General features: G+C 38.2%; 1 protein-coding gene across 2 annotated transcripts in view; it reads left to right on the top strand.

The window, feature by feature from the left end:
* Positions 1-11,240, top strand: part of RB1CC1 (RB1 inducible coiled-coil 1) — a 68,872-nt gene extending 57,632 nt beyond the window's left edge. Inside the window, exons 21-24 of one of the 2 annotated variants that reach the window (XM_063130715.1) lie at positions 4,947-5,005; positions 6,741-6,877; positions 8,024-8,094; positions 10,270-11,240. In XM_063130715.1, coding sequence (XP_062986785.1) covers positions 4,947-5,005; positions 6,741-6,877; positions 8,024-8,094; positions 10,270-10,347 — 345 coding nt within the window. In that variant the 3' untranslated portion in view covers positions 10,348-11,240. The remainder of the gene's footprint in view (positions 1-4,946; positions 5,006-6,740; positions 6,878-8,023; positions 8,095-10,269) is intronic. The other variant, XM_063130716.1, reaches the window with a different exon arrangement.
* Positions 11,241-14,218: the final 2,978 nt, after the last annotated feature.

The raw sequence follows: 14,218 nt of genomic DNA, 5'->3' as shown, positions 1-14,218 counted from the left end.
ATGAGTTGCTAGGAGCAGATTTGGTCTGACGTGAGGAATATAAGTATAGTGTCATAATGAGAAAGGTGTGCCTACTTGGGGATCTGGAACCCATGATGAGATCTGGAAATCTGCGAGTGTTGGGTTTTGTTATTTTGTTTTGAATTTCTTTACACACAATTAGAAGGGTGTGTGCGATGGGGACCTGAGAAAAGCTTGACCCTTGTTGTATATTGAGCAGTATCTTTCAACCTGTACCTGGGGTTCTGCAGTGATCAATAATAGCTGATACGTTGTCCAAAAGCCATAATTACTGATCCTCCCCTACAATGCACAGCCCACCCAGGAGTGTTGGCTGTTTCTTAGGAAATGCCTGCCCACCAGGCCTCAGTGGCACACGCTGTTGTATATAGAGAATATGCCCTAGAAAGTGCCTCACGATTCTCTGCAAAATGCAACAGTTCTGCAGCCGACAGGCTAGATCCTTGTGGTTGATGGATTGAATGGCTCCTTAATGAAAGAGTGAAAGGGCAGAAAGAGTGTAGTCTAGTGGGTAGAGTAGGCAGGATTGCAAATGAAACTGTATGAAACAAACAAGCATTGTAACAACTGCAACCACAAACTTTTTAACTGCATAACTTTACTTCGTGTTAATTAAAAGTTATTTCTGTTTCATAAACTGGAAGTGGAGTCTTGGAGAACCTGAGGTAGGGTTCAGTGGTAAATGGTGGCAGCAGTGAAGGATAAGGGTGAATAGAGGTTGCTGGGCTGATTGCTGTGGGGCGAAAAATACCTGTTGAGTCACAGAATCAGTGAGCAGCATTCTTTAGAGAATTCACCCCCTTGGTTGGGATCCTTTGGTTTATACAAAATTAAAGGAAGGATCATAGGTGGTATATCTATCCAAAACTGTTGAAACAGTAATGTCTCCTTCCTGTTTGGAGGACCTTTTCTCATGTAAAACTCTTCTACATCTTCCATTGATTTGTGTTAAGTTGGTTAAAGATAACTTTTTGCACTAACGGATGTTTCATAAGGAAAAGTAATTATTCCACAAATAGGTATAACTTAAAGCCAGTTTTTGCCAGTCCTTTTATCATTATAACTGCTACATGGTTTTGGAACTACTAAGAAGCAATCAAGACCATGACTGTGTTTCTTTTCCTGATTTTCAAGATGTTACCAGCAAACACTTCATTTCATCTACGTCACCATAATAACACTCTGATCATATGTCCAATGTTACTAACAACGAAGAGTTGTGAAGTTTATTCTCCTCTCAGCTCAAGCTTCAGATGTTCTGTGAGCTCAAGGATTTCAAGTTCAATTATCCATTGATTAGGTTGCTTGTGTTATTTTAGGATCCTATTGGTTTCTGCCAGGTGCAATAAGGAAACAACACCTTCTGCCTAGGGTCACTAGAAGATGTTGTCTTTGTGGCTGAGCCCATGAAAGGCCATGCACTCTAAATGCTGTAAAGGAGAGATTCTGAAAGAAGTGGGGCTGACAAAATGGCACATACTTTCACTTGTGTGTTCCATATGAGCACTGCACATAGGGTTAATGTCTCAACATAATGCAACACAGACTGGATGCCCCGTAACCCACCCTATCATAAAATAGGACAGTTGGAAAAGTTGAAGGGTAGATTTTCTGATCTAGCATTGCATGTTTGTAGAAGTGTAAATGCCAATCTACATTCCTGATTATAAGCACATAAACAGGGATTGCAGTTAAAGCAGATGAAAGCAGAGTGAAAGGTCATGATCTAGGACAGAGGTAGGTAACTTGTGGCCCTCCAAATGTTTTGGTCTACAGTTCCCATGATTCCTGACAGTTGGCTATGCTTGCTACAACTGATGGGAGTTGTAGGCCAAAACAAGTTGTCCACACCTGAACTAGGGTATATGATGTAGATCAAGGAAAACTGTTGTTGTTCATAGTAGCATTGGGGTTTTCAGTCAGATCTGGGGCTGCTTAAAAATCAGTGCTCATAGTACGAGCATATGATTGAATAAGATAACTTAATAGTTTATTCATCGCCTAGGGCTGAGGGCTATTTTTTTCTTGATAAAACCATCCTAAAACTATCTTTTCCAAGACAACTCCTTGCCTTTATATTCAGGTATATTCAGGTACTTATTTTAAAATTACAATAGAAGCTAGGATTACAAAAGGAACTAAAAGGGTTCTTACTTTTTACTTAGAAAGAGTAAAAACTATATATTGTGTCGTATAACATCCATTCTTCTTTTCTTTGAGAATGCTGGATCACATTTTTCCTTCTTCCAAGGGTTATGAGACATCTGGATTTTCACTGAATCCTCCACAATTTATCCAGGATCCCTTCAAATTAGAACACATATGAAAAACTGCTGCTTTAAAAAATGTAATTTATTATTTCTTGCATAAATTGTTTCTGTATTATGCTAATATTTAAGTTTTATATTTGCAAATTATATAAAACTTAAATATTAGCGTAACACATTTATCTCCATTTATTTTTTTCTCAATAGTTGCATAATGAGTATTTATCATATTTATATACTGTATGTTTTCAAGTTTTTCCTTAATATCAGATTTTACTTTTATGGTTTTGCATTTTTGGGGAATTCCTTTCTGTAGAACTCGTATTCAAGGATCTCAACACTCCGGCTGAAAGCACTTCTGAGTGTGCGTCTGGTTCTTCCCCCTATCTTGCATTGCAAGCCTCCTCTGCCCAAGATATTTCAGGGCCCAAAAGACTGCAGCCAGGGAGAGGAATTGGCTAACCCCACCCCCCACCCCAATTCCCAACATACACTCCAGGGCGTTCTTCTCAAACACAGATATTTTTGGAGCCAAGCCAGTTTATAGAAAAGCCTAACAGAAACAAAGGGATGACAAATAACAACAGCAGCAACTTCATTGATTTATCTTGACTTAGGAACAGTCCCCCTCCCTCCTGCTACCAACTGTCTCTGCAGAGGCTACCAGTGAGGGAGGAAGCAGCAGCCGGGCACCTCTCCACCGTGCCTGGGTCCAGCTCCAGCTGAGAGCCCCCTCCCTCCTGCTGTCTCCTGTAACTGCTGAACTTTCCAACTAAGATTGTAGTGCCTGAATTTGCTTTCCTTTTCCCCCTCCTCCTCCTCCCTCCCAGTCCCCTTTCCTTTTGTGTCATGTCTTTTAGATTGTAAGCCTGTGGGCAGGGACTGTCAAGAAATACTTTTGTAAGCCGCCTTGAGAGCCTTTTTTGGCTGAATGGCGGCATAAAAATCCTTAAATAAATAAATAAATAAACAAAGGGATGACAAATAACAACAGCAGCAACTTCATTGATTTATCTTGACTTAGGAACAGATCTAGTAATTTGACAAACAGTTTCAAAAATCCTTGTTTGATTTTCTGATGAAATCAGAATCCATGTTAGTAATTTCTCGATGGTGGTTGGACCTGAAAATGCCATGAAATTTTATTTAATTAAAACACTGCTGAATTGCCCCTCCAGTACATGAGTGCTTGAGGTGATTTATAATAAAACATAAACACAGTAAGATACACCAGTTCCAGACAACACTAATAAAATGCATAACAGTAAAATAGGAGAACTATCTAAAATCAATGAGCACCCTTAATCAGCTTGGTGAAACAGTATAGTTTTATCAGCTGCCTAAAGGCCAGGACACCAATGGAAACCCTATCCTGTCTTCCTGCCTTGTCACCAAGTGCCCACACTCAAATCTTGGAAGATTTCTGGAAAGGGTACCTCAGGAGGGGTGGGAGGGTGAATTCATGAGAGATCGCCGTGACTCCACCTCTCTGCCCATCGGATCTGACCTGTTGTTGCATGTAGGAGCCTGATGGACAAAACTGAGTCAGATTAACACCCTCACCTCCATCTTCTCCTTATCAGGTTTCAATTATTTAAATTCTGGATTATAATATTCTTTCCATTGACTGGCCTTGAAAGATTTCTAAAATGTATTCAACAACCCTGCAGCATAGTTCAGATATACCCCTATTGCAGATGAGGGCTCTGCTGAGAAAGAGTAGTTTACAGAGTCCTGCAAATGTAGTCCTTTGTTAATATTGCGGGTCAGAGGTGAGATTGAGGCTGATTTGGATTCTTCATCAAACATCCCCCATGCTTCTCAGGTGGAAAGGTTTTTATCATACTTTAACTTGGTGTTTCTGGTTTAACTAATTCTCTTCGAACTCTGTTTACTCTTTCTATCCCCTGCTTCTTCTTCACCCTGTGTCTTGCTACAGATCTTAATCTATCTCTCCCTCCTTTTCTCCACTCCACAGCAAAAACTTTGTTCCCTCTCTCTCTCTCTTTCTCTCTCTCTCTCTCTGTTCCCACTTATCATCCCCATAAGTGGCCCGTGCAGTATGACTCACTTCAACAGGCTGGAAAAACTGTCACAAAATTACAGTATTCCTAATCCAGGGAGAAGAGGAGCTATTCAGATGTAGTGATGCACCCCCAGTTTCAAGGGCCTTTAGCAGGCCCTGGGTGCTTCTCAAAGATGTAAGCGGGACCACATGGAATGGGTAATTAAATCCCCTCAGGAGACCACAATGGGGAGAGAAAAAAGAACCAATTCTTAATCTTAAATAGTAGTTCTTACAATGACCAGCTGGAATGGAAACCGTTTGGGGACAGAAGGAGCCAACTGTAGCTGGCTTCTCAGCAGTTCCGATGGAATGGACCTGCTCTCCCTCTGCTGGAACCTGATGGAATGATTGAGATCACAGCAACTGGAGAGGGGAGTTTAACCCTTTTGTTCCCTTTTAAGCTGCAATTTGCATTGGAAGGAAAGCCTTCATTGGTCTAGTTTGTCCCTTAGGCAATACAAAAAATGGTAAATCCAAAGTCTTTTGTTTTACATCAGTATGTTCTGAGATTGACCTTGATCCTATGCACTAATATGTTAGATCACAACTTGACAGAATGGGAAGATAATCATGCTTTCTCCTTTTTGCAGATGTCTCAAAGCATGTCTTCAGTATCTCTAAGACATTCTGAAAAAATTGCTATCAGAGAGTAAGTATATATATATTGATCATTGTCAAGCAATGCTTTTCTGTTTTATTAAATTCTCTTTAAAAACAACAACAATAACACCACCAAAGTCTTACCGTAGTAGGTACTTCTTGAAAATTCCAATTTAATGCAGACTGAAAATAATATCTTTGAAGGCTGTTAAGTGGCTTGATTATCTGCCTTTGTTTATCTGAGTTTATGTAATTGTCTAAAACACTTAATTGTCTCCACTGCTTCTTTATTCAGTCTCTGTCTCTCTCTGTCTCTCTCTCACTCACACACACACACACACACTGTCACCTGCTGTTAATAATATCTTGAGTTCTCAGGTTGCTGATGTGACTTATGAAAACCTTTATATAGGGCAGGTCTGAGATCTGCATCCTTATAAAGATCCTTTTGTTTGGTTTTCATTGGGGCAGGTGCTAACGTTCTTCTTTGTTAGCATACTTCTACGGAAGAGAGTCTTATCAAACAAGCTAGCAGATCCAGTAAGGAACTATTTGCTCCTGTCGAAACAATTGCTTACAACTCAAAATTGCAATAAATCACCAGTAATAATTACTGGGCTTAGCTGGGCAGATGAACAACCCACTAACAGTTCCTCCATGTCTCTTTTATCCAGTCCAATACTGCACCTGTGCAGTTAGAATGCCCACGGCCTCACCTGGTTTTGATGAAAAGGAGAGATGGAGCTGGATGTCATCAGTCCATATCTACAGCTAACCCCACCTAGCGGTTTCATGTAGATGTTAAACAGCATGGGGGGATAAAATAGCCCTGTGGCACTCCCAGTAAGGATATGTTAGGACAGCACCATGGTTGTCATGGCAGCCATGAAGTCCTGAGATGCCCTGGATCCACTAGTCTCAGCATGAAAGTTGAAATCCCCCAGAACTGTCATCCTAAGGGCCTTCAACACCAAGTCAGAGACCGCCTCTGTCAGCTCAGGCAGGAGTCTGATGGGTAGCAGGGTAGGTGGTACACCAAGAGAATCTTTAATCTGTTTGTCAGATACTTGTATATAAGTTAATACATAAACACACACGCACAGAGAGAGAGAGAGAGAGAGAGAGAGAGAGAGAGAGAGAGAGAGAGATGCCATTATCTTTGGATCTTCATTCTCCCATATAGGCACTGTCCACTTTAGCATTGGACTGAGAACTTTGCTTCTTACCATGTTTAGGCAAGAACAAAATCAGATAGGTGTGGGTGTTCCCCCCCCCCTTAAACTTTCTTTTTGGATTTAAAAACAACATAATATTGAAGAAGGTATAATCAATAGAAATAAAAGAAGGTTATGCCACTGGGTGCGTAAATAATTATTTAATATACTATCCTTCCTCCCAAATGAACCCAAGTAGGTAAACAAAGCAGTTAAAAATGTTATTATGGTTTGGACTACAACTGTGATAAGCCCCAGCCAGCATGTCATTGTAGTCCATAACATCTTTAAAGCTCTCTGCTTTAAATCACTGCATGATCCTTTTTGTAGAACTACAGCTGATTATGTGATTCAATATAAAGTTGTGTTTTACAAGCCCACTTTGCTGGTAAAGTATTTCCATCCACATAAGATTCTACACCACCTAAAAGCTAATCTAAAATGGCATAAAGACTTGGGCTGCAATCCTGTGTTCACTTGACTGGGAGTAAGCCAAAACATAATGGCACTTGCGTCTGAGTCACCCTGTTTAGGACTGTACTGCATCTGAGCCTTGTTCTTTTTATCCAGTTTTCAGGTTGGAGATTTGGTTCTCATTATTTTGGATGAACGTCACGACAACTATGTATTATTTACTGTTAGCCCAACTTTGTATTTCTTACACTCAGAATCTCTCGCTGCCCTGGATCTCAAACCAGGTGAGTGTGGTAAGTGTCACAACGTAATACTTGAGACAGTATTCTTCTGTTATATTTAAAATACTCTTACCATATGTTAGATAAAATTTCAGTATTGTTTGTACATACTCACACATGTATATGTCTATACATATGGATATATAAATATATACACATACTCTGTTTAATTAAATTTATATTTAACTGCAATTTCAATCAATTACGTTAATTGTATACCACTTTTCCATCCAGTATATTCAGAGCAGTTCACAACAAAGCAAAGTTAGAACAAGTGCATAAAAAACATCAGTATCAAAGCAATTAAAAAATCATTTCATTATCAACAAAAATAAAATGAAGCATCTCCTGACCTATCAATTTAGACTATCAATAGAGGAATATAGACTTTTAAAGAGCTTCAAAGGGCAGCAGGGCTAGTTGCCAGTCCCAGGTATTATTAGAACAGGATGATACATAGTCTGGCCTAAAGGACAGGCAGTGGGTACTAGCACTCTCTCCTCTGGCAATAGTGGAAAAAGCAGTAGGATGAGCCTTTTTGAAGCAACGCAAAGGGAGGCAGGGCCAATCCCAAATCTTAGTGAAAAGGGTGAAATGCCCTCTGGCCTAGATGACAATCAGTAGATAGCAGAGCTCTCTCCTCTGGTGATCGTGGTTTGCATGACAGTACTATCATGCCAATTTAATTATTATTATTCTAATAGTCTTTATAGTTTATTTCAATGTATATGGCAGTATTTCATAATTCGGAACTTGCTAAATATAAGGTATTAGCTTAGACCTAAAGAATATAAATCAAAAATATGTCCCACTGATAAATGTAGACGTGCATAAGGTTTTAATGCTTTCAGTTTGAAATTTCATATGATGATGTGATGGAATCTTTGTCCATTAAGCAATATTATGAAATCTTATATGCCGACTGTGGAAAATAAATGCTAGTTTGAGATAGGAGGGGAAAACAAACATTTTGTGCTCTGTTATATGTGAATAAGTCAAGTGCATGGAGGTGTTTTGGGTGGGGGGGTGTCTTTTGGGTAATTAATATTAAAATGAAGTAGCTGCTAGACAGATGGCCTGAGACAATTTTGAGCATGTCTAGTTGGTGGAGGAACAATTTGTATATTATGCCTCTAGTAATGACAAAAATCCTTTTAGCTTCAGGTGCATCTCGAAGACCCTGGGTGTTGGGGAAAGTAATGGAAAAGGAATATTGTCAGGCAAAAAAGGTAAGCATTAAAGATTCCCCCCCCCCATGGTACATTAAAATTGGATAAGAGGGTGTCAGAACCTTCAAACTTCTTGAGTACTATCTTTACTCATAATTCTTTTTTTAAAAGTAAGTTATAGCAGTAATATTGAAAGTAATTGTCTTTAATTCATCCCTCATTGTGTTTTTGTATGCCACAAAATTGGACGAAGTTAGCTGTCTCATTAACAACTCATTTATTTATGGAAGTGCTCTTTTAGTTGAACATGGAATTGCTATTAAATCATCCATGAAAACCATTTGATAAACCATTGTAACTTATTGCAAGAAACTTTGCAGTTCAAATTGCTCATGTCGGTGTTGGGTGCCCTACATAGAAGAAGCAACCTTGGCTCCTGCTTGTCTAGTATATTTATTTATTACACTTCTATACTGCCCAATTGCAAAAACTATTGGGCAGTATAACTAATCATAAAATATAAGATGATAAAATGCAATATAAAAATTTAAAAGTTTAAAGCTACACAATAAAAATAATAACCAAATAGAACCTAACTGCAGGACATTGGTTTAAAATACAATTCGAGGTTTAAAACAAACTGAAAGTAAAATGCCTGGGAATATAAATAGGTCTTAACCTGGCATCAAAAAACAGCACAATGTGGGTGCCAGGTGAACCTCTCTGCGAAGCTCATTCCTTCACCGGAATGCTATAGAAAAAAAGGCCTTCTTTTTATTAACCACCCACTTCACATCCTTTGGTGGAGGCTCCTGGAAAAGAAACGCTGAGGCTGACAGTCTTTCAGGTAACCTAGACCAAAGCCCTTTAGGGTGTTGAATGCTAATGCCAGCACATGGAAGAGTACTCGCATAATATTATCATGTTGGCTAGTCCTTGTTAACAGTCTCACTTGCCCTGTTTGGGCAATGGATTTGAGACTCTGGATTGAGTCTCAGTTTATTGCCTTTCATCTAGTCCTTTGTCACACCCAGGCTTTGGTACAGAACACCCAATGCCTCACCTGATTTTGATGAAAAGGAGACATAGAGCTAGGCTCCATCTGCATATTGGTGACACCTCAGTCCATATCTCTGGATAACCTCTTCTAGCAATTTCATGTGGATATTCGACAGCATGGGGGATAAAATAGAGGCCTGTGTCACCCTTGGTATGACTGCCAAGGGACAGAGCAATAATTCCTCAATATACCTTCTGGAATCAGCTATCCAAGTAGGAACGGAACTTCTGCAGTGCAGTACCTCCAACTCCCAGCCCAGATAACCTTTCCTGAAGGATACCATGGTTAATGGTATCAAAAGACACTGAGAGGACCAAGAGAAACAACAGGGTCATATTCGCTTTACTCTTCTCCTAGCAAAGGTCATCCCACAGGGTGACCAAGGCAGTTTCTGTTCCAAACCCAGGTCTGAAGCCTGATTGAAATGGCTCCAGATAATCCATTTTGTTCAAGAGTGCCTGGACTTATCCAGCAGCCACTCGTTGAAGCACCTTGGCCAGGAAGGGGATATTAGCAACTGGCCTACAATTTGTTAACATCAATTAGCATCCATTAAGATTTTATTTTTTTTAAAAAAAATGTATGGCTCAAGGTTCCGTGGAGAGGTGAAACCTACTGCATTTATGCACAACCCTTGCTTTTCTTGGCTTTTAAAACTGTCAAAAGGGCAGTAGTAGGCACCTCTCTACAAGGCAGGATAGAAATCTAAGAACTCAATCAATCTTGGGGCAATTACTTCAGAAATTTGAGCTGCTACCAATATCTAATCAAGAAGCAAGTGCTTTCAGATATCATTTAAAAAATTGTGCCAAGTGCTGCTAACTTGTAAAACTGCCTGTATAACTCAAAAGGTTCTCCCCACAGTTCTATTTTAACTTGTTTTAAATATTCTAAACTTTTAGAATTCTCATCCATATTAGTTGATTTACCTGTATGACCTTTCAGAGCATTTATCTCTCTCCTTGCATTGTATATATTTCACGTGCATCCCAAAAGGATATTGTCCTCAAACAATCACAGTGAATATTTTATGTACATAATAGTGCTGGCAGAAGTAATGCAGGTATTAGTGCTACCATTATACTGTTATAAACCATTATAAAGCAGTAGTGTAGTTACCTGCTGACTATTTGTAGTCCAACAGTTGAAATAATTCTCTTTGTTTTTTTGCTTAGGCACAAAACAGATTTAAAGTTCCTCTGGGTACAAAATTCTACAGAGTAAAAGCAGTGCCATGGAACAAGAAAGTATAACACATGATGAAAACTCAACTCATTACCATTTTTCTGGCTTGGCCTTCAGTGCTCATCCATCACTCCAAGTAGCAAGCCATCTTTTTATACTGAGGTCACATGACAATGCTCCACAATATACTCTTTCGTTTTAATATGTTACATTTTAGAAGCAAGAAGTTCATCACAATGTCTGGCCTAACTGTTCCAATTTTTTACCCGGATAACTTTAGAAGTGTGGACCAAATGAGTTCATTTTCTGAAAGGGCAAATCCTGTGTATCATGGCTTATTTACTAGCCATGTTAATTGCCTGTTAAATATATATTAGTTCATATTAGGTGTTAAATGTGAGTTATCATTACCAGCATATGTCCTTTTGTGAAATCATTATCAAAGTACTTGCTCTCTTTAACAGATTCTTTATAATATGTATAAATTCATCAGCTATTTAAAGAGGATTGTTCATTGCATGCAGATAATCATAATTTTCTTCAACATGAGTTTGCCTCAGTAGATGAAAAGGTAACTACTGCGACTTGCTTCATTGCATTAAAAAGCCCTTTCATGTAAAAGAGAGAGAAAAGTACCTTGTTAGGCTGACATGAATCATTCATAGGTAAGTCTGCACTCTTCAAAAGTGTTTTTGAAGGATTGATCACAGATTTGAAGGGAAGTATCTGTGCTCTTGTATTTAAATAAAGCACCCGGACCTTCCCAAACCACAGAGAATTCTTGTATTATCTATTTAGAAAAAAAAAATCATATTGATGAAATTGTATTTCATGACTGAGGTTCAGGGTGAGGGGAGAGAATCCATTGTACATTAACTATAAAAAGGCCATTTAAGTAACAAATTATTGTATTGTAAAAGACATGTAGAATTTTAAAACAATAAAGATTTGAACCTGTAAATGTCTCAATGGTCTGCATGCTTTTTAAATGCCAGTGTAGTCTGGCAGTTCTATCCAAGACTGTTCCTGTAAATTTTAAATTTAAGTGTATAAGATAATTTGTATGAATATCACATGACTGTATTATTTCAAAAGAAACCGCATTCTGAAATTTTCAGTGTATGGTCAAACTCATAATTTAAATGATAATTCATGTTTGCACAGCAAAACATAAGTCAAATCATTGAAATAAATTGTTTGGGACAAGGCAAAATAGTGGTTTTGTTCTAACCATTTTTCTTTTAAAGTTATTTCTTTCTAGTGCTAACCTGTTCTGTTGTTCCATGGAAGCACCATTAACAGTAGAATTCAATCTAGAACTCCTAGGAGTCTTGTGAAGAGACAGCAGTTTAGGCCAACTTTGCATGTTCAGTTTTCTGGTGATTTTGTGACTCCTGTATTGCCATCTTGAGCTACTTACAGGAAGGATGGGATATTTTCATTGGCGCTATAAACGGACATTTCGTGGTGAAGACATGTGTTACTCTACTTCATGTTTTCACCACACATAATGACCCAAATCAAACATAACAATCCTCATCTGTCATTTATCAGACTAGGAACAAGCTGTGTGCCCTGGCTCCACTGAAGCCCATACCAGATTTTTTTTCTCCCAGGATTCTAAATCACTGGGGAAGCCTCCAGGGATAGAAAAGGCTTACCACTGCTGTGAAGTCATGTCTCAGTTCACAAAGGACAGTGTGTCGCCCCTTTTTGTATTGACAGTAACATATGCCTAAGGCTTTAATAATTTCTTAAACCACAATTTTCTTTGACATCCAAACTGGCAAACTGTTTTAAGATATCTCACCAGGTGAGAATATGGAACCAGGATCAGGTCCTCTTCATTATCTGAAAGAAAACTCTTCTCTGGGAGTGGAGATCTGTACCTGACATAGGGCTGTACAATTTTTGCTAAATCCATTGTGATAGTGTTTTGTGGATTGCCAGGCATCTTTAATTCTGTTGTCCACTCATTGACAGAATCAGATTTATTTATTCATTTTGAGAATTTTGTTCATTTGCAAATGTGTATTAGCTCAAATTCCCCCAGCAAGGTTTTTTTTAAAAAAAAAATCTGCAAAATCCACACAACTCGGATGAAACCAGTGCTGTGGAATCCCCAACTTAGACTCTCAGAAATCCGATTTCATATGAATCCATTGCAGATTCTTCCAACATTCCTAATCTTTTCTGCACAACATCCTGTTCATATATTACACTGAAAGTGAAAAACACACACACAGAAGCATGTAACCCTGGTGCATCCACCTGTCACTGCTTCTCATAACATTTTAATCTAGTTAAACTTCACACTTTACTCTCAGAATGGGACACAGGTCCCTGTAAATGCTAATTCTGAAAAGAGAATTTGTGCCTTGTTTACACCAGCCTCCCAGAAGAACTTTAGGAATATTAGGTCATACAATTAGAATATAAACAACCAGTGGTGGCCTTGGTTTTTCAGGAATATTTGTCATCTGTTTCATTTAATAATCTTTTTGTGTATCTAAAATGGAAATTCTGTCAAACAAAGCCCTAACATATTCAGTAATCATTCTGGACAGTCATCTGAAAAATATTTCGTTTACATACTTGTTGGATATCGCAGTCTGACTAGCTTATGAAACTATGACTGCTATGTACTGCCACCTGGTTGTTTGTTTCAATAAAACCACTTCTATATCTTCATAGTTTGGATGAACAGCACACTCAATGTGAGGAGGATGTACTAAATTACCCAGTAGTTCCTTGTCGTAATTGTGTAACCTCATATGGGGGATGTATTCTATTATGTATGTTCTTTAGTGTTACAGATAAAATACTGCTTTTCTGAAGAAGCAAGACATGGCAAAACAGAATTGAACTGGGTTCCTGTAAAACATTTGCCCATCTGAAAGGCCTGATCATTTGTGTTTAGTAATATTCACGCTTTTGTGTTATCCTGAATTTTTATCACGTATGTTTTTTCTGTTCAATTACCTGTGCGACACGCAGCCTATTTCTGCTTACTTCGTGCATTGCCATACAGTTATTTCATATTGTATTGGTTTGTCACTCATTATTATATTTTTGTACAGTTGTATGCTCTGTAGCATTTATTCATTTTTCAGTTATGCATATTTTTCATTTTCATCAGTATCTATAATATAAAAGTGGTAGTGAGCCACCTTTTGTTTTGAAGAAAAATGGTAGATAATCAGCTCATCTTTATGAATGCTTTTTATTTCAAATCAAAACAAGTAGTAAATCATTTTTCTATATTATGCAAGCATGAAGGTGCTTAGCGTAATGTTTGATCATTATTTGAAATAGAATATAAGAAGGTAAGTTGGCATAAGAACCACTGTTGCACTATATGCACTGGAAAGAAAAGTTTTGACAGTTCCACACCAAAAGTAAAACAGTTCTGCACACACATTGTCAAGTCAGGGGGTTGATCTTTATATTTGGGCCAAGGCCAAGAGGAAAAATCAGCATAGCTGAGTGAGCATCCAAAAGCCATGTGTTTAGGACTGTTGTGCATATTATTATAAGTTCAATATGGAGGCTGCTTTAAATCTCTTCACATAGCATTTGTCTCGATGTGGTAAACTTATGGTATGTAATGGCTCCCCACACAAAAGGGAGGCCTTTTGAAAACAAATCTATTCTATGTGAGGTCTCAAGCTCCAGAAGAAACTTTGCTAGCCATATACATGAAGAAAATGGAGCATCTATTCCACCTATTTCATAAGGGAAAATTAAAATCATGTACATATTTTATTAAATTTTCTCACTGATAGAATGCACATTCTTTTAAGGCAACTGTAGCAGTGTTATGTGGAAGGGAATTCATTCACGTATGTATAACAAGGATTTTTAGACCATAGCTGTGATCCAAAAATTCATAGGTGAACACAGACATTTTATTCTAGTGATGTCCCTACTAAACCACAA

Source organism: Elgaria multicarinata, chromosome 7 (assembly GCF_023053635.1).
Source record: "Elgaria multicarinata webbii isolate HBS135686 ecotype San Diego chromosome 7, rElgMul1.1.pri, whole genome shotgun sequence".
NCBI classification, from domain to species: domain Eukaryota; kingdom Metazoa; phylum Chordata; class Lepidosauria; order Squamata; family Anguidae; genus Elgaria; species Elgaria multicarinata.
The sequence above is the reverse complement of the archived record's forward strand: the minus strand, read 5'-3'. Positions and strand labels throughout refer to the sequence as shown.